This window comes from Antedon mediterranea, chromosome 4 (assembly GCF_964355755.1).
Source record: "Antedon mediterranea chromosome 4, ecAntMedi1.1, whole genome shotgun sequence".
Classification (NCBI taxonomy): Eukaryota; Metazoa; Echinodermata; class Crinoidea; order Comatulida; family Antedonidae; genus Antedon; species Antedon mediterranea.
The window spans coordinates 30299404-30326742 of record NC_092673.1 but is presented as its reverse complement, the minus strand read 5'-3'; the positions used below and the strand labels follow the sequence as shown (position 1 = coordinate 30326742).

The 27339-nt window shown below is 30.6% G+C and overlaps 1 protein-coding gene across 1 annotated transcript; it reads left to right on the top strand.

Moving 5' to 3' along the window:
- Nucleotides 1–27211, top strand: LOC140047246 (early estrogen-induced gene 1 protein-like). Its single transcript, XM_072092148.1, has 9 exons — nt 1–595; nt 3922–4042; nt 12530–12673; nt 13630–13676; nt 19171–19328; nt 19628–19938; nt 20229–20352; nt 20704–20776; nt 21109–27211. Exons 1-9 carry the CDS (start codon nt 459–461, stop codon nt 21152–21154), a joined length of 1161 nt encoding a protein of 386 aa, XP_071948249.1. The 5' UTR covers nt 1–458; the 3' UTR covers nt 21155–27211.
- The last annotated feature ends 128 nt before the right edge of the window (nt 27212–27339 follow it).

The following is a 27339-nucleotide window of genomic DNA, read 5'->3' as shown; positions in this document are numbered from 1 at the left end:
TTCGCGACGGTTTTTATAACACACACAAAAACAATAAAAACGTCACCGATTTTCTTTAAATTTATTGTTGAAGTTCACCGAATATTAACAATATATGACAGTATGTAACTCTAAAGTATTTTATAGATGTAAAACCGTTTAATAAGTGTATTTTAATGCGAAGGATTATAAGGTTTATATGCACGTAAGGCTATATTGCTCATATCACCCAGCCCAGCAGATGCCAGCCTAGGCTAGCTAGGGCCGGTCTACTATACTACGTGGTCAGCTGGCTCATCAGCAGGATTTTTGCGGGGCAGTGTTTGTTCATCCCAGTATTATTGAGTGGAAATATTGAGTTTACCGGTGCCTAGCACGGATTTTATTAACCAAAGATAGATTGTACTTACGACTGATTGAAAGATTTAAAATATTCATGAAATCTTTTATAATAAAAACCTTGTAATATCTGTAAAAACATGATGAAGAAAAAGAAATTTAAATTCCAAGTAAATTTTGAGGTTTGCCAACTTGATTCCATACCGTTCGTGAATTGTGTGCTTTTTGCAAAAGTACGATTACTGGATGGAGGTACATTTTCCGAGCTGTCTTCAAGGTAAGTTATGAATGAAATTATTTAAATTAAATGTAATTACGTTAAATTAAACAGTTTAATATCACTCGAGGCTCAACTTTCAAATTAAAGAAATATAGGGCCTATGCCTAGATGGAACTCAACTAAACGGAACAAATTTTTTGACACAAGAGTAATGTGGACCGAACTCACTGCATATACGCTTTGGAGTAAATAAAATATCTACAGACTGTAATATCAGGGGTGCTATGGCTTTTTTGATAGAAGACCAGTCATTGCCAAATGTCTTGTGATATTGGTACATTGTAAGCCAGTCAAAGTGGCTGAATGGGCAGTACATAGTAGGTATCACAATATCACAAAACCAATTGTATCATTTTTATTTTTGACTTACCATTCTCTTTTATTGACCATCTTTTCTCACAATTTGCCTAGTGGGATGATGTTTTTTTTTTTTTAGGTTTTTGAAGGCCAGAGACCCAATCTTCGTAGATATAGCATGTGGATTGCATTTACGCCTACTGTACTGTAGGCGTACTGTAGATGTAGCCACTGTAATTAATATATTTATAAATTTTATCAAAATGTTTTGCTCCATCTTTCCTCTACTGCCTTAAAAAGGAAATGTAGTCTAGATTGCAATTGTGTCATTTTAAAAAATGTGGTCGGTTTATATACAAATATGTCCAAAAAAAATGGTTAAATACAAAGTTTCCAAAAGGTATTTCCCAATACAGTACAGTAACTTAACAATTAAGCCCACAGGCACTTGCTGCATGACGACACAATGGTATTAGTAAACAGATTTTAATAATGTTACTGCTATGATAACCATGACAAACAAGATTGCACCTACACAAAAAAACCTCATTGTTGTACAGTGAAAGTACCAGTAGATTCATTGTTTAGAGTTGTCATTGAACATGACTACCCTTTCCTACCTTGAACCAACTATACAGTTTACCACACTCCACTAATCACAGTAATAATGAACTCTTTTAACTGTACTTACTTAGATAGTACTTGCTCAGGTAGGCTACCTAACACAGAACCATATATAAAACAGGTGCTACATCTATCTATAACTGATTTTTTTAATCCTGTACTAGATAAAATATGTTTATAATAAAATAAATTGAATTTCAAAAACTTTCCAGCATTTACAGTGGCGGAACCAGGAGCTTGAAAATGGGGGCGGAGAGGTCCTAAAAATGGTTTAAAAGAAATGCAGTGCATAGCTTAATTAACTGGTCCTATCTTCAAAATTTAGGGGGACCAGACTGGGATCTGCTGAATTACTTTACTGGGTGTAGTGTACTGTATGGTACTAAATACTGACCAGGAAAGAGTGATGGAACTCAGAGCGAATAATAGATTAGACTTTTTACTTCTGATACTGACTAACTATTTATTTGCTGTATTCAATTTTCTGTTGAATTAATTAATGACATTATTTCCTGTCGGCTATTGTTTTTACATTCTTTCAACAATTTGATTACTTATTTATAAATGAATCATTTTGGCTAAAAAATTGTACTTTGTTTACGTTTGACGATTTTTACGTCTGTTTCCTTTTATTATACTGTACTGTACAGTATTATTATTAAGTCATACATTTATTTTTTATTTGAAGAATTTTATTTTTTACTGATAAGATTTGACTTAATTAAGCAATTATTTTTAATAGTTTTTACACTAAAACCGTTTTGTAAGTATTTAATTCAAAGCATGATTGTGGTTGAGAATTACTGTATCTATGATTGGTCAGGTCATTCAATTTCTTTCAATGAGTAACAGAATTGTACAGTAATTATTTCAATAGACCAAAATACCATGCATGTTTGGTTAGATTTAGGACACGTTCTTTAAATTCTTGTAATGTATGTGTTGAGAATTTAACAATTTATATTAAAAAAATGTTTTTTTAAAAGGATCGGTTGAATAGAAAATCTAAAACTGATAATTTCCTAATAACAGTAACTGTATTAGGGCTGCCACCATTTATTAACGTTTGTGGTTTTTTATTTTACCTGTAAATTGTTTCCTATTGGCTGTTTAAATAAAATGTAAATCTACAGTAGAGCTTCTGTGTACAATTGAAATAAGTTTTATTCAGTATATGAATCAGGCCAATGAACTAAGTGTAGAGATACTGTAGGAATTTAGCACTGGTGTCCTGTAAACACCCATTGACATTTCTTAAATTATTTATAGAAAATTAAGAGTACGGCGACGCTATTCATGCGTAACAAAATTTGTAAAGAGAGGCTGAAAAGGTGATTGTAATTATTACTGGGAATATTTTTAAAAATCCAAATTTTCAGTTTAAACTATCTTTTTTTCCATACAATTTGTTAATTTTCTTATTTCATTTTTTTTTTTCTCTTTTTTTTTAAACATTCAGTATATTAAAATATGAAAAGATAAAAGATTAAAACAATTGATTATATTACTTGTATTAAAGCCCTGTGCACACTGTCAAACTTACTGTATAGATGTCATATCACTACCATATTTGAGCATATCACTACCATATTTGAGCATATCACTACCATATTTGAGCATATCACTACCATATTTGAGCATATCACTACCATATTTGAGCATATCACTACCATATTTGAGCATATCACTACTATATTTGGTCACATCACACTTTTTGTAAAACTAGTTTTATTAGTGTACACACAGCTTCAGTACATTTCGTGCCTAGTTTTCTGTGACCATCTGTAAACCGTTATTAATAAATAAATCCTTTACTGTACACATCGCCTTACAAAACTGGAAACATCAACACATGTGCTTTGTATTTGTATGATATGTTCCCCGCTGGTGTGTGTAAATTTCAGGGAAAAATTTCATTTTAAAATTTTGTTTAGCAATATTGCGAATCAAACTGATTTTTTAGTCGAGAATCATAGTTTTCTATCATATTTTTTGCTACACAATTGTAGAAATGTGTAGCAAGAAGGTTGTTTTGTATAGCTTTTTGCTATGCTACACTGGCGAAATTATTCCCTGAATTTCAGAGTTTTGCTAGGACAATCAGAAAGGTAACTGTACTGATGGCCAACACCTCTTTTGGTTTGTTCGTTTGATGATATCTACCTCATACCCATTGATTTCTATACTAAACTATTGTAAACTTTTATCATTCCTTTTTTCATGTTAACCAGCATAGTGTAATTGTTCAGAAATTGATTATAATGACAATCAATCTAGAATATTCTACATTAATTGGAATTTCCCACGTACATTGTAACAACAGTTTATTATTGACCACTTTCTTTTGTGAAAGCCAGAAGAATTTTCTAAGTAAGTGACGTGAGTTTCTTTTATTATTTCAGAGAAGAAGTTGTGAACAATTCAGTGAACTGGGGAGCTAGGTTTAAGTTCCACTGCAAGATGAGTGCCAATGCTACTACTGGTATATTAGACAGTTGCTCTTGTAGAGTGTCAATACGAAAGGTAAATAATATTTCTGCCGAGAGAAATATAGAATTACCCTATTCAAATGATCCATTTGTAGAGCAATTAAAAAAATAAATATATTTTTCTTGCTCAAAAAATGTTCTTTTTCTCAAATTTTATTATTTTTTTAATTGTTAACATGATTTCTTTCAGTGTTTAAATGTGGTTTAATATAATACAAAGTTTTGGTAGATTTTGCCATTTAAAGAAACAAAAAATATCCTTATGTATAAATTGATTGTACCTTTCTGGAAAAGCCCAACAACATGTTCCCCTGATTAGGATTGGTTGTATTATTAAACCATTGCCCCTCATTTATTTCTGGGAAAGTCAAACAATTTTTCAAGTGGTTCTTACTCTCCATTTCAACACCATTTCAACACCATTTCTAAACTTCAAGGTAAACCACTTAAAAGCAATCCACCCATGAAATTATTTCCAGTTACTGTTAGTATGTTGTCAAGTGTTGACAGATTTAAAAGAACACAATTTAAGAATTCCTTTGTATTCATAAGATCCCCAAAAGTTTAAATTAAAAATGTTTAGATTTCATTAAATATATAAGTTAGTATGGATTGGTACGTTAATAATCAGACTACCAAAAATATATAAAGAACAAACAAATAACAATAAATAGTAGTATAGTACAGTAGGTCGTAAATTACAACTTTATCACATATTGAATAATAGTATTATTTATAGCAAACCTTAATCAAAAAGCTGGATTTGAATAGTTAAAATAAAATTAAAAATATATTTGTTAAGCATGTTGAATTTTTTGTTGTTTTTAATATTAGGTATCCCAATGAAGCGGATTTTCGTTACCGCGATTTTAACACGTTCGTGAAATTTCAAAAAGTGACGTGTCTTTGAAGTTAAAAATATACTATTTCTGATATACACATGTGAATAAAAATTATATGTCTGGAAAGATCTTGTTTAAGGGATTATTTTTATATATTTTTAATCTATGTTTATTAAATATTTTAATAGAAAACGCAAGTTAAAAATGAGGTACAAAAGCCGGCGAGCCGAAATCCGCGCGCTAAAAATAACTTTGGAAAACACCTACCCATTTTCAAAACACGATCGCACGAGGTCCATAATAGGTGGTGGAGTAATTTTTGTTGCATGTTATCAGGCTTTAAATACTCTTTATTTTGATATGTAAATCGGTTATTATTATTATGTACATCCGCCTCAAATGTCAATTTTAACGATAAAAATTGAATTTTTTAGTCTTTCTCATTATCAAAATCTGGCTAATTTAGTATTGAATTGAAGCTAATTTATATTTCTGTTTGATAAACTACATCGTTTTATTTGACTTTGCGTGGACCTCGTGCGAAGAGGCCAACAAGACCAACCACTGAAAAAAATAATCCCTACCATAAATATCAGTGTTTACCATTTTCCTTACGGGGGGGATTCAGTTCTCCGCTTATTACTAAATTATCATCGCCCAGACAATGTGCATGGTATGCATGTATTAGCGCGTTAATTAATGATTGGATAACCCCTGCAGTGGACTGTTCCATTTTCTGAACTAGTCTTCGCCGCACACGAGGCATGTCGAAAAATGTCGCCTCTCATGCTTCGAAACGTCAATTTTACCGATTTATTAAATTATTTAATAAGTGGAATATTTATAAATCTACTATATAAAGCAAGTACGTTAGGAAGAAATGTACCGAAGAAATTTAAGAAGCTTTGATTTTGCTATGCAGCGGCCGTAAGCCATTCTATGTAGGCGGCCGAAACGCGCTTTGGCCTGTGTGTTGCCGTTGTATGTCTACGCTGTTTCTAGGCCTAAATTTTATTCCGTATATTTCAATTCAAAGTGCAACTTTCGGTTAGAATAATCGAAAGGAAAATAAAATTAAACATGCTACAATTATACCATTGAGGTAATTACTTTGTTAAATAAAAAATTTCTTCCCGATATTTCTTAGGCAGAATTTAGCGTCAGGCTTTTATTTAGACCTTAGCAAGCTAGGGGCCTATCTTAACTTGTAGTAGGCGCGGCCGAGTCTACGTTCGGCCCGGCGCTCCAAATGGAATCGAACACATAATAAGCACGGGCTTAATTCTTATTTTTGGCGGTTCGAAAATCAATTTAAATAATATATGATTATAAATATAACTTTAAATACTAGAATTATTAAAAAAATGTATACTTACGAAAAATAATATTTAATGAAAAGAAACAATACCCACACAGTTTTTTAACGCAATATTTTTTTTTTCACATTTTAACATTTTTTAACAATATTTTATGTTGTATTTCAGAATTACCTACCTGTCAATATAAATAACCTTACTAAAATACATATTACATTTTATGTAATGCAAAAAAAAAGAAGTTAATTCACACATTGGTTCAAAAGTTATGAATCATTTAAAGACAGGAACTTTTTGGACATTTTTGAGGCATTGGGAAAATCACGCGTAAAAAGCCGTCGGACGAATTTTGTAGGGCGATATCTAAAAAAAAAAATGTCGAGGACACCCAAAAAAAATTTTTTCTTGTACAACTCTGTTGTATCTATGGGTTTGGAAAAAATAAGAACTTTAAAATTATTAGTATAAAAGTTATAACCCTTCAAAAATGGGTTCAAATAGAATTAGAAAAAGTGCCATTTTTCAAGCAAAAATCACTGTTTTTTGGGCACTTTAACGGACCATAACTTTTGAATGGATAATCCGATTTCAATCATTTAAATTGCAAAAGTTTATGTTCAGTAAGTTCCTTCTGATTAACTGAAAGAAAAAGTACCATCATTAATTTGAATTTTTACATTGGGATACCTATTAATATTGGTCATTTTTTTAGATACAATTTTTTTTAAACAGAGGTAGCTCGAAAATCAGTTGTGGTTCGTGGTGATGCTTAAATGTTATATATTTTTTTTGCCTGTAATAATTTTAAAATGTATTTTTATTTTGTAAAATTTTAAATAATACACTACAAGTATATTAGTCTGTACAGTATAATAATTTGGGATGATAATTAACATTAACAATAGTCAATAGGAATATATAATTTGACATACTGTAAAATCTCAAAATGTGTATCATCTCTAAACACTGTGTATGATCATAGAGTTATTTCTCCATGGTGGTATGATGAACAATAGTGTCTTCACACAGATGAATATCATGGTTGAACACATTTCAACTCATCCCTTTGTGTTCAGTATTCATATTGTATTGTTTAGGATGTGTTTTGGCGACAGCTGTGATTGCATTGTTATGACATGTACTACAGTATATCTACTGTAGTAGAGCTGCCATTGTATTGGTTGTTTGTCCCTGGCCCCCATGTTCATTATTACTCTGTATTGATTGTTCAATTATAGACGACCTCTACTTGACCTTCTATCAAATGATTATTATTATTTTCAGTTTCACTAAAGCACTCTTGTTAATCAAGACAGTACTGTGATTGTGAATACTGAAAATTAGCATTTGACTTCGTTGTTCAGCGTTTCACCAGCAACTGGCATTATAATTTACCATTTATATTATGCAATATTTGTAATTATTGCACTTTCGATTTTTGCGATTTGGTAGGCATCCAACAGCGCGTAACTCGCCAATTACAGGATGGATAAACTATTTTATAATTTATCATGCTTTACAAACTAAGTCTCATTTGAGGCTTGGGTCATGGCACTAGGTCAGAATTGAAACCTGGACCTTGGGATCAGAAGGCACAACATGTTATTGTTAACCACCAAGCTACAGCTTCACTACTTCAAATGAATTTGAGTTTGTGTGTGGTATTAAAAATTAAAAAAAATAATTTATTAATCTAAGTTATATAGTTCCAAACAAAATGCAAATACAGTATTACAAATTGATACATTTTATTTTATGATTTAATAGTTTGGCAAAACATTGTAATTGTTGGTAAAATGAGTTGTGATGTTTATTTTATCTCTTTCCATCTCTAGGCCCTTGATTTTACCTCCAGCACCCACAAGAAGCCACTTTATAACCTCTTAAAGTACTGTTTATTAAAGGTTGTCTCATCTCTAATATCTCAAACTTTTAAAGGATACCCTAACTCACATGAAGTGTATTAGTACAGTAGCATACATTTTACTTTGATCTCATAGGGCCTGTTTCTGCTGCAACTGCTCAAAATACGGTATAAAATACGGTATTTTTTATACCCCCATTTCTGCTAACAATACTTCTTGGGTGGTCGTGTTAAATTTCATCTTTTTTACCCAAATTGCCATTCATTTATTTGATCGATAATTAAAAGTCGCAATAAAGGAAGTTTTACGTCTCACTTTCAACAGCCTAGCCCTTGTGATAGAGATGTTGTGAGAGTACAGAAAACATCGTAATGGGGACAATTAATTCGTTCCCTCCCCGAGTTATTGTATTTTGCAATGTTGTACTGCTTTCGCAGGCTCTTCAGCTTTGAGTTTACTTGCTTTGGAGACAAGTCTATTCCATACTCCTGCTTTATTTTTTTAGAAATGTCTTTATAAATGTGGTTGTCCCTTTTATTACCTTTTAGTTGGCCAGACATTTTAGCTTCCCCACACACATTTATTTAGTGAAACTGTGACGTCTTTGCTCCACATTTTCACCGAATATATCTATACACGTGTGTACAGCGACAGAAAATAAAAACACTAATGTTGACCTTTTGTCATGTAAAAAAAAAATTCGGTATTTTTTATTGGCAGCAGAAACGGGTACAAAAAATACGGTATAAATTTGTAAATACCGTAAAAAAAAAATACGGTATACAAAATACGGTATATTTTTTATGAGCGCAGTTTCTGCTGCCAAAAATATACCGTATATATACGGTATTCAAAAAATACCGTATAATATACGGTATTTAGTTGGCAGCAGAAACAGGGCCTCAGTACAGTTAGTTTAACTGTTGGAATGTACATATTTTCTGTTATTTTCTGTAATTGTTGTTGAGGTTTATTGATGTGTAAACATTGTTTACCATTTTATTGTTTATTCTAAAATGATTATTCAGTCTGTTGTCATTATTAACAGCAAACCATAAACAAACTTTAGGGTGTGACATTTTAACCCAATTCAAGAAAAAAGATAGTATTATGCATTGTATAAATTTAGAATCTTTTTGGCAGAAAAAAAATGTTCTCTGCATTCAATTGACTGGTAATTGTCAGTCTTTTGGATATATTTGTCTATTTCGTGCCTAGCTTACCTGGATAAACCAACAATAGCCCCTTCTCCTTGAAGAGTGAGATATAACTCGAAAAGTAGAGGTTTTCATCGAATTCCCCTCTCCACAAATGGTATAGTCTTTTGGATTTATTTAAGTTGTTTCTTGGTTGTATACATGTTGATTTTGGTCGAAATAAATGTTGAATTGAATTAATAAATAGGCAAATGAAGAACTTAGAAAGAACAAGAAGAACAAAATTGTTTAATGATAAAACAAATTGACAGTATAATTATTAGACTCTGTTTTGGATTGAACCCATGATATAACTTTTGAAACCAATTTGCAATTTTAATAAAAAATTTCTTAAAACAATCTTCTCCTTTCAGATGGTAATGTTTTTGGTTGAATAGTGAGTGATTCAATCTCTTTTAAGCAAAAGCCACCCAACTACTCTAGCCTAATTTGAAGATTTTGATTGAAAAAAATGAATTACTTGGAGCTACTGTATATTAATTTAAGCTATGAATCTTAAAATATTTTCTTTAGTATTTAGTAATAGTAGTAGTAAGTAATAATAATAATAATTAAAAATATATGTTATTTAGTAGTTTTAATTAATTCATATTCATAATAATAATCATAGTAAATATTACATTAAAATTGATTGTAATTGTAAGTATAAAAAAAAGTTATAAAGTAGTAAATAATTGACAAACAATTTTTACACAAATTTGTCCTTGTTTAATTTGAATTGTTTTCTGACACAGTGATTGACTGAGAATTACTGTAGGTAATGTTGGCAGATTGAACATTATATGCAATTAATACTGTAGGAGCAGAGGTTATTAATTTAAAATAAATTTATCAAATTATTAAATCTAGCAATCCATGATATTTTTGCACAAAAAAAAAGCTATATTTAATGAAATACAGTACATACTATATTTCATATGATCAATTATGTGTCAACATACATATTTTTATTAGTTACAAAAATGTCACATAAAAATTTCATAATTCCTTAGCCTAAGCCTACTAGAGCGTTTTATTGCAACTTTACATTTAGAAATACAATTTAAACAGTTGAGAATATATGGCAGTCAGTCAGTCACTCTATCTTTTAACGTGCGGTAAAATTATGATCTTACCAGTATTACCTGTCCTGTGTATTTGGTAGATTAGCAGCCTCTTGAGTCTTACACTAATTATCGTTCTTTAATTAGCTACAAAACAAGTCATTCAGTGGTCAATTCAAGATTTTGAAATTAAAGGGCATGGAAGCTTAACAAGCACGAATGTGCAATACTCGGGGTACAGCGAAAGAAGCTGTATACAGACGTATACAGTTAGAAAGTAAAGAAAATAGGTTTCGCCAGGGCTCGAACCGGGACCTTCTGCGTGTTAAGCAGACTTGACAACCACTACACTACGAAACCTCTTACATTAAAAATGTGGGTTACAGAAAGTTTTTTAATCCATTTAAATTACAAATAAATGGTAATAAGCACAAAGCAAAATAAACATGTGTAAAAGTGATAATTACCGATTACACAAAATAAGTATTTTAAAAAATAATAAAAATAAGATATACTCTGTATAATTATCATATTGCGTATACAGTACTTTTCACCATAAATTAAAAAAAAAAGGTTTCGTCCGGGCTCGAACCAGGTACCTTCTGCGTGTTAAGCAAACGTGATAACCACTACGCCAAGAATCCGCATATAACCATATAACTACATAATGCTGTGGTGTGTGTCACACATTGTGGCTTCTTAATTAAACAAATTAATTAACAAAAAATTAAAAATCCGGCTCTATAGCTTTGAGGACATGTCCCTGTAGTATGTTCATGCCAAATCCCAGCTCAATACTATAACGAATAAGGGAGGAGTAGTACTTTAAAAATCGCACTTTTTACTCAATAGTGTCCAGATGGAGGAAGAGAAGGAGAAAATGAGTAAGTACTAGACTCGGGTACCCCGAGTAAAAAATTATATGATATGCTGTACTTAATCTAAAAAATTATTGTAGAAATTTGGATAAATGACCATTAGACCACTTGACTGTACAGTATGTGCACAGTTAAACTGTGTCTTTTGACTTGAACCATTGTATTAGGGGTCTAAAGTGGACTCTATCTTATTTTAGTTTTCGCTTTATAGTAAACATTTGCAACAAGATCTAATTACTACATCCGTTGTATCTGTCGCAAATGCATAAAATTATAATAAGTGATTTTTTAATTTAAAAAGAATTTATAATTAAAACGAAAGAGTTTGTAATTAGTATGGTACATTTTCAATGTGAAACTTTAGAAGGAAAAGAGTTGGAAAATTTTCCGAATAGTCCGAAACTTAAAATGTAGGACAATAACCACCAAGTACGGTAACAAATGTAATCTCATTCTATTGTAGAGATTGATTTTTAAAAAAAAGCCAACACCTTACATTGTCATACACCCCAAACAACAATAACAATGGTACAGTTCCATAATGGGTGGGTATTGTCTGAAACTCAAAAAACTTTATTACAACTACATTTACAATGTAGTAAGGTCTGATATAATTCGTCAAATGTCATAATAATTGCAGAGTTAATTATAAAAATAAAAAGTGCAATATTATTATGTTTATTAATATTAGATTCGTAAACAATACATGTTTTCGGAAGTAAATTATTGACGAGCATTCAGTTTGTATTGATTGATAATTAGATTTAAGGTCATGCTTCAATAAACACGCAATTTTGACATTTTGTTGAGTAGATCTATGGTTTGTTTACTTTAATTAATCCAAACTGATACAATTTGTACATTTCATTTATATACTACTACAACTAGTAGTACAATGCTTAATTTTTATATAATCTTACAGAAAACCCCAACTAAAAATTATGTATGAATATGATACTTTGAATATATGTTATTTTGTATTGTCCAGTTAGTTATTCACTTTTTCCAACAAAAAATAAACACATTATTAAGACAACAATTTTTTTTTAAATTTACAGTTTGATCTTAAATTTTTTTCAGGTTGGAGTGTTGTTTAGGGTTTTTTTTTCAATCCAATTGTTTTTACATCGAAAGAATGTACAATATCTACAGTACTGTATGTGATTCACCTTATGTTTGTGTTGGTGCCTGGATTGAATAATTTAATATTAATTTTAATAATTTATTCATTGTATTGTGCAACTTCCATTAAAATATGTTCAAATGGCATAAACACTATTAAAATTGATACAGAGTAATTTGAACATATTCGAGCATTTTATTTTTAGAAATTAATTTAATATTTTCATTTTAATTGCAGGAAATCAAAGGAGGTAAATCATTTATGAAATATGGGTTTGTAGATTTGAATTTAGCTGAGTTTGCTGGAGCAGGGTGTGTCACTAGACGCTGTTTGTTAGAAGGCTATGATTCCAAGATACGCCAAGATAACAGCACTGTCAAGGTAATCTTCAATGGCCAATCGGCAAAATCTCCACAAATTTTATTCTGTAATTTTTGCACACCAAGAAAAAAAGCATATAATTTTAATAGACCCTATTTACACTATTAGCCAGCCAGAGACCGACACTGGGGCTGAGAATTCACAAGTGTGAAGTGAGGGCTGGTGGTATTTTTATCAACTATTGAGTACCAATTGTAGGCTACGGGCAGACAATTGTGAGCCATGGATTGGCACTTGCTATAGTGTAAGAAGAAACCACACATTTCATACAAGCAGTATCTTGAAATTAAAAATTAAAATGGAGAAAAAGAATGGTTTTGTGTCAAATAATCCATTAACTCCAATTCCGCTGCAAGTTTAATTTAAAATACCAGTCAATTTTTCTGCTACTAAATCTACGCACTTCAACGTTTGAATGAATTTCTAATCTCTAGTAAATCCATATTTCCTTTATTTTCTAATCTTCTTGCATTTTGACCATCGTTATTTGTATAAAGTTCTGTTCAATGGGTCATCTTGTGTTCAAATGCCAAGCTATTTCATGCCTACTATAGCTTACCTGGATAAACCGACAATATCCCTCTGTCTCCAAAGACCGGATACCATACCGGTGCCCCTATCTGATCGCCATCATTTTGTAAAAATTTAATTGAATCATGTCAAAATTATTCTAATGCAGTAATTATATTTCCTTACTGCAGTATTGTTTTATTTTTAGTTTCTTCAATAAACAATGTGCATTATCCCCTCCACTCCTCCCAAGAAAATTATTAAAAATTACTAAATAATAACTTCACAAAGTTTAAGTGTCCTATGTAGTTATTTACTATCGGTAATTGAAATTATGACCCATGGTATTTTACAGTACATTTGACGCTTCTATGTAATTTACAGTAATTAAGTGTACACTTGGTGTTTCATTTTTATTTATGGTTTGTTTTACTTTCTTTTTGTAGGTAAAGATTGAGATGTCATTACTGTCAGGTGACTCTGTGTTTAAAGCGTAAGTACAGTATAATCAAAACAATTGCCACATTCATTTTACAGAGTTAACAAATTGTTATTAATTATCTTTATCTGTTGTAATATAGGAAATTTCATTAGTTTTTCAGTTTCATTTTGCCCATACGCACATATTTAATTTTCGGGAAAATTTGTTTTGATTTTTTAGGGTTTGTTTGCATGGTTCTAGAAGTGCATTGAACTCGTAAATATTGCAACAAAATTTATATGCACTTAAATTTGATTAAAGAAAGGCAAACTAGTAATAATAGTATTGTATTCTGGCCCTATATGGTCATATTTTTTTATAGAGAATGATAAGAAGTTATGTTGGCAACTGCTTCAGTCACATTGTCTTCGGATTTATCGTAATTGTCAATTTTAGAGTTTCACAATCCATTTGCAATCATTCTGTTCAAACGTGACAGTTAAGTTAGCACTTTGAGTTCGTGTTGACGGACAAACAATTGTAAAATTGCAAGTGTATCCGCTCCTAATTGGATACCTAATTAGCATATTGTACATAGTGTTCTGTATTCTTAGATAAGCCAACATACAGATTTAACAGAACCCCCTTTTAAGACATCTTTATTTAATGGACATCCCTATTAAGGGGACACTTTCCCATGAACGACCAAGAAGAAATATATCACTTTACTTAAATTTTTATAAAAAATAGATGCTAAATCTTTGAATGTTTCCATTCTGGTCTCAGAATTCTGTAGAAATGTCTGTCCTCTATTTAAACTCTTGGGAGCATAAAATACCTACAGTACCTCATAGCTTCAAGAGGTCACTCCAAAAAAGTTGGGTTGTCTCCTTACTTTAGAGTAGAGACCACCAATACCGTTTTAGTTAATATTAATTTTATTCAAGATACAGGGAGAGAAAAGCCATCTGATAAATCGAATTATTCAACAAGGGTCATTTGTAAGTAATAAATCATAACAAGCTAGCCCTTTTTAAAGGGCACAGCATTCCCAACAGACACTACACCTTTACCACCAACATCTCATAAACTTGCATCCAATTAGTTGAGCTATCTACTGAACAAATTGATTTTTCATTGCTTGTGGCCTCTGATCTAAATTGTCGGTTTGTTTTTAATTTCCATGGTTCCTATATCCTTAGCTCAAAGTTCAATTATGTTTTATATAAATGATTGTAATTAACATTCCACAGTATATTACCATTTACAGTAATTTATTTATTTCAAATTTGATGTACACAAAGTCAACAGCAAGGCTGTAGCCTGGATTTTTACTGGATGGTTCTTTTTAAAAACACAAAAAATGGAAAAGTGTGAGCATTCTGTATTAGAGGATGAATGATAAATAAAGCACTTCAGGAATTGTAGATACATTTACAGTTCAACATTTATAAATATGTAAATCTATCATGACATCAACAACATTAATTTAATATTTGTAATCATAATTAGTATTCCTATAGGATAATTTTATTTATTTTTTTTATTTTATTTTTAAAACCAGAAACAACAGCAGAAACAAATCCGCCACTTACAGCTTGGTTTAACAGATACGATACAATTACAACAACTGAGAAACACTTAAATTACGACGAAACAGATAAAGATTGGAATTAAAAATGTCAATATGGGGATGGGCCTGGACTAAACTATTATAATATAAACTTAATCTACTGATGTAACCATTTTTTAGAACATTGACTCTACAAAAGGGAACACAAAGGATATAATATAACTATACAGTTATTTTACTGTTAATTTTAATTGTAAGATTTGGAAATAATAATTATTGATATCATTAAGAAAGTTATTTGCTTGCTTGCAGCATCTTCGATCCCAAATAAATTCCCAGGTACCTGCAGTGCTTAATGCAGATTTTCCAGGTACCTGCTGAATGCAATGAGAATAATTGGAAATATCTTTCAGATTCCACATACTGTTAGTGTCTTTAATGGTAACATATTGATTCCATCTCGGATTCTACAACAAACACTATAATGGCAAATATGATAACCAAATCTGATGATATAGTAATTCAATGCTGTACTTTACGTTCTAGATTTCAAATAGCATTTTCATGTTAATAAGTTGATATTATAATCATGTGTAAATCTTTGAAATAAAACGTTTTTGCTGAGATTTTTTATATTTTGATGGTACTCAGTGGATGCTACCAAAATCGGGCGGTTTTTTTATAGTCTGTTTTGTTCTGAAGGAATAGCATTCTCCGAACGTACACTTATTTCTGGCTGTTTTACTTTAATGTTTTCTTTTTTGCGTATTTGTACAGTATCTCAATTGAGATCTAGCCACTGATACCCACAGAATTGGCCTTTAAAGATGCATTGTCCCCCCTGAAAAAAATATATTTTGTTGTTGAATACCTGTATGCAATTTTAATGTCGCTCAATAGTTATTCACTTTGACAGAAAATTGGATTGGAAAAGAAATTATTTACCTGAAAAAACTGTAATTTATAGCAAAAAATAGTCAAATTGTTTGCCAGCCAATAGGTTTTTGGTTCAACTAAACGGTTTATTTTGTCATTTTATAAGTGAAAACATTATTTTTTCTATTTTTTTTTTACTGTACAGAATTTAAAACTACAAAATGACCCATTTCAAAGTCTGATTTTATTAATCTTCATTTTTCATGTTTTTGTGGGACAATACATCTTGATGTAGTTTATATTTATAGTGTTATTTTATCAGTATTGTAAGTTACACATTTTGATCTAAAAGTCTTCCAAAACAAAAATCATTTGTATTTTTGGCAATTTCTTGTCTAAGGGTCTCACTACCAGACCATTTAATCCATTAAGGAAATTCTAAATCCTTGTCCTCACAAGACAGTTAATACTAACAAAGTCTAGACTGGTGTTCTTATTATATTTTATTTTATTCTGTGTTAATAATTACACTAAGTTGAAGTCAAGTTCATTCAATTGTCAGCAACCCACAAAAGAAGTTTGTAGAACACAAGTTACACTATTTGTCATTTCCACAATGTACAGAGTACCTTGGTACCTTTACTTTCAGGATACATTAATATGGTTACCCTTTTCCTGTATATGTATATACTATAACAATGTACACCACAATATACTATAGATTTTTAGATGATTCTATTAATACTTTTCTATATCATGTTGTATACATTTTAATACTACAGTACTGTACTTATTTAGTACACTTTTCAAACATTAGTTGCCAGAACTTTCCCAAATTTAAATTCTGAAAACACTGGCAACCACACTGACTCTATCGTCTATCCCAAGATTATTCATTTTATGGAAAGTTGAACACTTTCTGATATATAGTATAGTAGTGCACATTGTGTACAGAATTAGGGAGGTTTTGATTTGCTATAACCAAACTACATCATGTTAAGTCATTGTGCGCACGCGGAAATATTGGGACGTGTGTAATGGCTCCTCGCCTCAAGACAGGTAGATGTCTAGGTTCATATGACGACCTAGATTGACCTGATCTAGGTTGGTCGTCGGTCCTTGGTCGTTGCAAATCAAAGCTCCCTATTATAAATTTCGATGAAATTCTTCCATGATACTACAGGTTTCAATATAAAACCATTAATAATCTAAGAGTAACTGTGCACAACTATTCTTAATTATTACCGCTCATTTGCTAGTAGATAGTACTAGGTTCTTCAGGAATTAAGGAATTAACTTACTGTACAGTCTATTAATTTACTACAGTTAATTTGCTTAACTGCATACAGCACTGATTTCAATTTCAACTCTCAATAGCACATCAAGGTTGCGCGTGACACTTTATTATGTAAATCATAAACCAATTAATTTTAAATGCTTGTTTAGATTTATTGATTTGATAGAGAGGTTTCCAAAGGTATTTAGACTTAGGAGTATCATAATGTTTTCTAACAATTATAGTTGTAGAAACAACTTGACTACATTTTGCTAACTACTACTAGATTATTAAAATGACAAGATCCTTTTTTGTAGAAGAGTCACTACTGTATACAATAGTGTTATTGGTATGACACTTTATTGTGTAATTCATAAACCAATTATTTTAAATGTTTGTTTAGATTTATGGATCGGATAGAAATGTTTTCTAACAACTACTGTAATAGATTATTAGATTGATAATATACTTTGCACATATTTTATTCACTACAGTACTTTCCTTTAGAAGAGTCACTTCATACAATAGGAGTGGTTTTATTGGTATATAAATAATGGGATAAGTGGAAACAATGCAAAATTGTTGTCTAGCATCAAATTGTCTCAGATGTTCAGCCAGTTGATGTGACTCGAATGTTAAATGAATATATAGGATATCACAGCTAAAGCTTTCACACATGTTGAGTTAGATGGCATGATGTTGGTATTAAAAAACCCTGTCCAAAAATCAAGACACCTAGTTTATCGGATACTCTATTTTAATGCAAGAAACACATTTTCTGAATATTATGAAGAATTGCTCAATCTACAGTACCACTCTATATTTCTATAAAATGTTATTATTGTCTATAAAATGTACATAAATCTGTCAACCCCAAAGTAAAGATTAAGCAATATTTTTTTATTGCACTGCATACTCAGATATTGGGAACAATATAAGCTATTATTTGGAATACTATATTCTACTTCAGAATCCTACTTAAATCCATGTGAATTGCTGGTGTTGTACAAAGTTATGTTTATATAAAATGCCTCCACTAAAGTAGTATAATCCACTATAACATAGTCCACTATACTGTCAGTTACTGCAGTAACATTTTTTACAAATGTTTGATATACAAATATTCCTGACAAAGATGCAATAGAACTATACTGTCAGTTACTGCAGTATTTGTAAATTTGTTGCTGTTCTACAACATTTATATACAAATTATACAAATATGATTATACAACATTTAAGATACCAAAGACTATGTCAAACTCTGTCAGTTTAACTGAAGAAATTATTTACTATTAAACTTCGCACCAGTATAAATGTCATCATTTTAATATTTATCCATCTTGCTGGAGCTGCTGTACACTGGCATTTATCACTATTTTTATGTCAAGATATTTAGCTGCTTTTACATCGCACCTGGATTCGGTCCTGTGCCCTAAGAAAAATATTGTGGAAAATAGATTCAGTGGTAAAGCATAGAATCGTTCTCTAAAATAGTACAATTTGAATCCGTATCTGATTGGGGCTCTGAATTCGTAGAGATGGATCAGGAAGCCAATTGTTTTCTGAATTTTTGTTTCGTTCAATCAGCACTGAGCATGAATGACCTCCCTTGACAACGGATAACCGAATTCATGCTTGATGTGTATAACGCACGCACAGCGCTATATCTCTCAGGCCGTCTTCAGGCACGAAAGTAGCTTTAAGCAATGCATGAACCTTAATGTCTAAGCTGAAGACAAACATAATGACTTTAAGCAAATTGATTTACTTAATACAAAGATGAATTTTTTCGTTTCTTAAGCAAGTTTAATAAACCTTTTGTCATCTTTTGTTGTTTATAGGCCAACAGTACAGAACATGACATTGTTACAGGATGATGGCGATGAAACATTACAACGTGGTCTTAAAGGCGATACAAGTTCTAGTTCTTTAACAACCAGTCATGTAGGTAGCAGTGGTAGACTCACTACTAAACAAAGGCCAAGTGTTTTAAACTCAGGTTAGTGCACATACACTAGCTACAGTTGTTATAAATTAACTCCCCTGTCTCTTAAAACCATTATGTATTATAACATATTTAACAGAAATAATCCCACTTGTTAATTTAGGTTATTATGCATATACAAGAATCCATTGTTAATCTCACCAAATTTGGTGTCTGGCCCCCTTGGGAATATACTTAACAGTACAGACATTACAATATTTTGTTTAATGGGTTTCTCCGATCTTTATTCATTTATTAATATAAGCATATAAAGTGATTTACACACATTACAATAATGTTTATTTTCCTTTTAGGTTTAGTGCAAATAACTTCAGCGGAGCCAGAAGTGAAATGTCTACCAAGCGAAGAAGAATTTCAGCAGAGCCATTCAAGGAGTTCAAGTTACAACAGCCATGAGAGTCAATTCGGCAGTCAGCAGTCTAGAGGAAGTGGCAGTACGCACTCAAGATCATCCAGTCTGACAGAGCACTTCTCTAGTGCAACCAGCTTAACAGAACCAATGCCAGAGAAAGAACAAGCTGGTAGTGGAAGTGGAGGTGGAGCACGAGAATCTGGATCGTGGTCGGGGTCGTGGAGAGGTGTGGGATCAAATGAAAGGAGAAGGGTATGTTTATTATATCAAAATCAAACATTTATTTCCTTACCTGGATAAACAGACAAAGGCCTTTTCCCCCTTCTTGGAGAGAACAAAACTGGAAAAGTAGTAACATTTTAAGGACTCCCCTCCAAGGCAGTGGTATTGTCTGTGAAACACGCCATCAGGTTGGCAACAACGCCCATACATACCTCACCGTTTCTTTTCGAGACAATGACCATTTATAAAGTGCTATAAAACTAAAAGTCTATTTAAAGTAATAATAGTTTTGATGATTTAGTTAATTGTTTAATCCACAGAAACATCCCGAAGAGTCACAGCAACAAAAGAGGGTTGATGACACAAGAGTAGATGCTGATGAGATTGTAAAGGACATAATCAGTACACAAAATTTTGATAACAAAGAGGAAGAGGGTGTCTCAGGTAATGGTATAATATATTAAAAAAAGCAAGATGGCGAAGGAGACGATGGGGAGATTATAACACATGGAACAGTCCATACTCAGATAGCCGCAGATGATGATATTGTATCTAAAGTTCTGTTAACATTATCAAACTAGTTTGACAAAAAAAGTTCCCAAAAATAGAAGTGATATGACATCATCAAGTACATATATGGGCACATCACATGTTTTTGTCACATAAAATGGCATATTCAACAACAAATAAAATATAGGGGGACAATATATTTATATATATTTATTATTATGTTTATTAATATGTTTTGTCATTTTTAGCTATACAATTTTAATTATTAAAATTCTTTCTCTACAGAGGAAATTGGACTTCATTTATTTATTGCCAAAGATGGTTCCACGGCTCTTGGAAGCAAGCGACTTAAGGATAGGTAACATTTCTTAAACTTGTTGTAGTCATATCATAATGCACAGCACTAACAAATATTGTGCCCATACATACATAACAAACTTCCTATAGCTATCTGTAATGTGGAACTATAGCTTGGTGGGTGCTTGCGTTCCAATCCCATGGTCCAGTGTTCAATCCTGATCATGGTGCCATAGTTGTAGCTCGCAACTGTTTCTACTCCACTCACTAAGTTTATAAGCAAGTATAGTTCATCCATTTTTTTTGGAAATTGCTTGCTGTTTGATGTATGTATGAAATAATACACATATTTTTACATAATTTATTTAAAATAATCATATTTCATATTTTCAGAATGTCAGAAGGAGTTTTTGAGAAAGTTGTGATAGATCAAAGATAGAATTTTCAGGCAATTGGTGTAACACAGTCTAAAGATAAATTTCACAGCCTTTTCAGTATTTATAGTATTTGGCTGTGATAACTATCGAACAAGGTGGTGATACTTGAGAAATGCAGATGGCAACCGATAGCAGACTTCAAGCCCAGCATGCATGTGTATGTACGAGCTTCGTGATTATTTTCGGACTTGACATATCTATAACACTCTGAATGTCTATTTTTTGAACAACCTATCAAGTTTTTTTCCACAAAACATTGTTGATAATCGTATGTTTTGTTTCCTAGCACGCCTTTATAGTTCCATGTGCTTCAAATCAATGCAATACCAATTAGAATCAAGATATATTAACCGATGTCCTAATGAACGAAAGTAAAAAGAAAAACGCACAGTATCTTTGATTCGGGATCAATACTTTGATTTTAATTATGTCATCAACATTTTGAATCGACCATAATTTTTCTTTTTGACAATAACTCACAATATCAATGAATGTTGTAGATTCACTAAATTCAACAGTTTTTAGTTTATGAAAATCATTTACACATCAGTCTCAACCAGGACATAATAATAATAAAAAAAAGTTTTGTCAAATATAATATAATTTCTACATCACCTTGGGCTTGATATTGTCCTTTAATTGGTTAATAATATTGAATATTTTAATCTTAATCATGTACATCTTGTGGTATAATTAATGATTATTTATATCATCTGTATGATGTGCATATAGTAATGTTGATTATTAATTGAAAACAATGTTTAACTACAGGTATAGTTATATACCTCGATCAATCATTTGTTGAAATACTTGAGTGTTAGTGATTGTACAAGAACCATGCACCCAGTTCTCGCTGCTGTATCTACAAATACGTTACGTTATGATCAAAATACAGCATTAGTCCATAGGCCATATCATAGGCAAGTTTAATGACCCAAAAATGACTTTATCTTGCGTTACGATCAATTCCTTTATTTGAATCAATAGTTCAAATGTTTACATAAGTTAATATCAATGCAAATATCCTGTATGAAATACATGCAAGTCATGGTTTGGGGAAAAAAGCACCCTTTATTATTGGTGTGTGCATATGGTTTATAATTTTCTTAAATACACATTCTTTTTCTATTTGTAAGACAATTTAATTGTACTTTTATTTTGCATTAACTTCCATTTTACAAAGCTACAAAAGCTATTGCAGCGCACACCTGTAAAAAAATTAAGAAGATATATTTTTTAACAATACAAAAATATTTTCAAAGTTTATAATTTCTAATTAAATAAAAAAGGGTTTGAGATATTAAACACAAATGTCAAAGGTTATCTTTCTGGTGACTTACCATATTTAATCTGTTACAGTATGTTTCCATGACACTGTAATGGTTTATAAAAGAATTCCCTTTCTCCATAGATTTAAATATAAAGCTCACTAAATAAATGGTAAGGGATTTTTCATATAATTATTTTATTACCATAAAGTTATATGTGTGCTTACCAAAAGTTAAGAAAAACCAAAGTTGTTCAACCAACAATAAATTCTTTAAAAGTCCCAAAGATACTAACTTATGAGAACAGAACACATATGAACTATTGCTGGGAAAAAATGGTAACAAGTGTTTATCTTTCTACCTTAGGTAAAAATAAGTAAAAAATGGATCTAAATACTCCTGGATAGAAATGATAGGTTGTTCTATACTCTTAGAATGTGTCAAAATTATTCTACTGAAGTTACTGCAGTAACTGCTACTGCAATAACATAGTTTGTTTCAATGTAGTTTATAAAGTAGTCACTGTAGTGTAATAAACAGAGCGTGTGATATCTTTAAAAAAGCAAATATTTAGATAAACATGTTAATGCCGAACAAAGCATGGTTACTGCAGTAAATTGCAGTAAAATAATGTTGACACAGTTTCTTAAAAATGTTCTTTTAAAGTACAATGACATTTGTTGCATCTAATTAACTACCTGTTTTCAGTATCTATACACAAAATCTTAATAAATATAGTATTATTTTAGTATTACTATTTCTAAGTATCTACTAACTTACACATAAAATGTTAATTATACCGTTTTTGTCTACATGGTATACACTACTATTATAATTAACCAGTTTCGTGATAATTATTATTGTTATATTTAATCATTTATGTGAACATTACGATTAATATACTATGTGTTTATTGTTGGGTAAAATGTGCAATCTGTAAGGCCATATAATATCTCAATGGTTATAAACATTGTAGATATCAAATATTACTAATTTGTTCAAAATAGGTAAATGGTATCTAACTACCAACATTTTATTGGCTTATAATAATTTGAATAATTTATTAAAATATAGGCAGTCAATTCTCCAAAAATAGCACCCAGGTTAATTTTGGAGCGACTGTAATTAAGAAATGTTTGTTGTGATGCATTTCAAGTGCTTGGTGAATCGTTCAATCGTGAAAAATGTTTGTTGTGATGCATTTTACAATGACAATGTAGAAAAGATATAGATTTTATTAAATTCATATTGTATATAATTCTACATTTTTAGTATAGGCCTCATTATATCTATTAGTGTATCATGGATATAGTGAATATTATTGTACAAATGATGTGCAAAAATCTGGTCCAAATAAAGATATTGAAACCGTGTTTTTGGAGAAAGTTAGGCCAAAAGAATAATATTTTCTTTGCCCTCCCCTTCTGAAAATTTATGAGGATGGGTTGGTTTTAATTTTAGGTAACTTGTGTGTTAACAAGCAAGTCACGCAATTTATTTTTATACAAAAGTCTACACTAGTTAGAAACCTTTAGAGAAAATGTTTGCAAAGTTTCTTGCAGATCAAACTTTGGTAAACTGCAGAAAACTAGTTAGCAACAGTTTGGACATCCATCTACTTAACAAACTAGTTTTCTGAGATTTGTGAATTCAGCGAATCAAATCTAGTCAAGTTGTTTTCAATGTGTTTCTGCAGGTGGAAACAATTACTCAGAGACAGTAGTTTTAAGGAACTCGGAAAAAACTTTGAAAACAAGTTTGGTAAAACTATAACACTGGCAAACTTTTGTTTGCAAACTTGAGCAAAAATCCTGTGTTTGTCAAGAAAAGTTTCAAATTTTTGCTTGTGTAGACCAGTTGAAAAACTTTGGCAAAGTACACTAGTTTGGTAAAAACTAACACTGGCAAACTTTTGTTTGCAAACTCGAGCAATCTCAGAATTTAGGAAAGTTAGAGTAGATTAAGCATTAACTAAGCAATTTCAAAAACCATCTTTTGCAAAATTGATTAAAAATACATCTAATAAATTTTAATTTTGAGGCTTTAGTGGAGGGAAAACCGAAATCAAAAGAGGAAGTGTGTAAATAACTTTATTTGCAGAATGATAATTTTTAAAGGTTTCATCAACTTTTTTGTCGTAAACGGATCTTTACACACATGGACTGATATTAATATGAAAGTTAGTTAGTATTGAATGCTAATTAACATTAAAATAAATAAATAAGTTGTTAGTATTCCAGATGCTGATTATTTTCTATACAAGAGTTCTTCCATTGGTTCAGATGCACCCTGGATGTTAATCACTGTAAAAATAATTAAAAATAGCATTCTCTCATTCAATTTTTGCTTGAATATGTTTGGATGTTTGATGATCAACCAACTTGAAAGCCTCCATGGTGCATTTGGTTTTTCCAATTTTTGTGTTGAGACATTAAAAGAGTTTGGTGCATGTTCTGAAATGTGTTTGAAACATTTCACCAAGTGCATTTGAACCAATGAAGAACTGTTGTACGAAAAAAATGGCATCAATTATCAAAATATAGTTGGCATTTGAATAATGCCAACTATAATATTAAATAGAGAATGGCATGGTTATCATTTATATTTATTTTAAATAACAGATGAACAACATACAATAAGCAGAATCTCGTCAGGTTGCTTCTTATTGGGGTAAAGTGCTATAGAGTAAAATTGAATTTGGTATTTAAAGTTTTGATTGTTATGAGAGAAAAAAGCCTCCACTATTGCATAATGATTTATTAATATATATTATTTATTAAATGTATAGTTTGTGACTGTTATCTTGCTGGCCAGGAACAAAAATTGTTTAAAAAATTCTGTAGAAAAATTGCTTTTACTGGCAGTTGTTTTAACAAAAGTGCCCCTACAACGTAGAACCATGTTTTATATACAGTATATTCTATATTGAGGAGACCCTTTGGATAGATTGATTTGTGAATGTTACAGAAAATTCATTTAATTATGAAAATGAAATGAAAAAACTATATAGAACCTGATTTTTTTGATAAGAAAGAGATATATGTATTGTTGAATTGGTGGAAATTATTACAACAATTTTTTATTTTAAATATATTGTTTTATGATTTAATTATTGGAGATTTTATTTTGCTTCAAATATGAATTTGTATGTTTTTCATGTGCCATTCACGTTTCTGGACCAAGAATATTTTCTAAAAGGAATTATTAATGATTTACTGATATAACATTTTTAGTCATAGATCTTGAGTGGTATTTTCTGTTGGTTCTTTTCTGCTAGACGTCTTCCGTTTCAGTTTTTATAATTTTTTATAGCTTATAAAAAAAATAGCTAGTTTTCTAGTGGTAATAGATATTTTTGTTTATGTTATTTTATCAACAGAAACCGTATTCAAATACATTATGATGACATTTGGAATGTTTGATTTTGAAATAATATGAACAAATAACAAAATGAATATAATTTTGTTGAAGAATATGATGAATAAAAATCAATGTTGACGGAAATTAATTTAGCTTTAATTAGTTTTGCTTTCAATAATATACAACATATATAGTTTTATTTTATTTTCATATCTTTTATATTTAGTTTCTAGTTTCTCATCAACTTTCTTATCTAAACTTTAGTTTGTCCAGTTGGACATTTTCATTAAATAATTTCCAATTTAATGTTCTTTATACTGTGGTTGTATATGTGTAGGGCAATGAATGAAAGAATATTCAAATATTGAAGATGAAAACATACCTACTTGTCTTATATAATTTAAAATGTTAGTTTTTAAAGTTGTATTGTATTAATATAAGAAAGAATGTAATATTTATTTGTCATACATCTAAGCAATATTGTGGTCAAATAGTGAATTTCACAATTTCAGAAGAAAAATTAGTCAAAACAAATTACAGTAGAAAAACTTATCAAGATGACATCTTTAGTCTTTAGAACAAAACAAAGTTTGCCTCTTGGAGGAGTGTTCTACTGTTGTATGTTCTGTTACTAATGTAGGTAACTGAAGAAGTCATAAATTATTTAAAATTCATCTGTTCACTCTATTTGAAGAAAACCTATTATTTACCTTTTACAGTAGTGGATTCCTCCAACTTACAATATTGTTAATATATAATGTATTATTTCTGTTTTAACCTTTATGTGTGAGTTTCACATTATTTTGCCCTTTAAAGGTTATTCTGGAGAGAAAAAAAAGGTTTTTACATTCTTTTTAGTTTTCCGCATATCAATTTGTATACCCGTTGAAAAGACAGACATACAGAGTGTTACCCTATTGTACTAAATACATAATACTAGTAGTATCAAGATTGTTGGTTTATTGTACTATAACATACTAATGATTGTATGCATACTGTCAATTATTTATAGTGAATGTTTAGCTAGTTCAGTTCTTCCAATCCCATCGTTTCAATCAGTTTGTAGTCTGCGTGAATGGTGCCCTTTTATAGTTTTAAGAGATACTATATACTGTATGCTGATTATAATATGGCCAAAAGTTGTGGACAATCTAGCTTGTTTATTTATATACAGTATTATACAGTAGTACAAAAATCAAACAATATTGTATTAGTATTTTACCATAAATATGTTGTTTATGTGAATTAAAAGTAATGGAAATTAATATTTAAGATTATTGGTATGGAATTATGAAATTTCAATCCTCAAATTATTTGATTGAAAGATGTGAAATATCTTTTACTACAACAAGCTGTAAATTATTTTCTAACATTTAGTCAAGTCATTCACTTTGTAACTTAATAAATTGAATAAATGTATGTCATTAGAGAGTCGGCTTATGCTTATTTTTAAACCATAATTTACATTTTTTTTTATAAAATTGCAATAAATTGAATACGGTAAAACAATAATTTTTGCCAAAGATCCAATCATAGAACTTTGTACACGTCATTTCAGA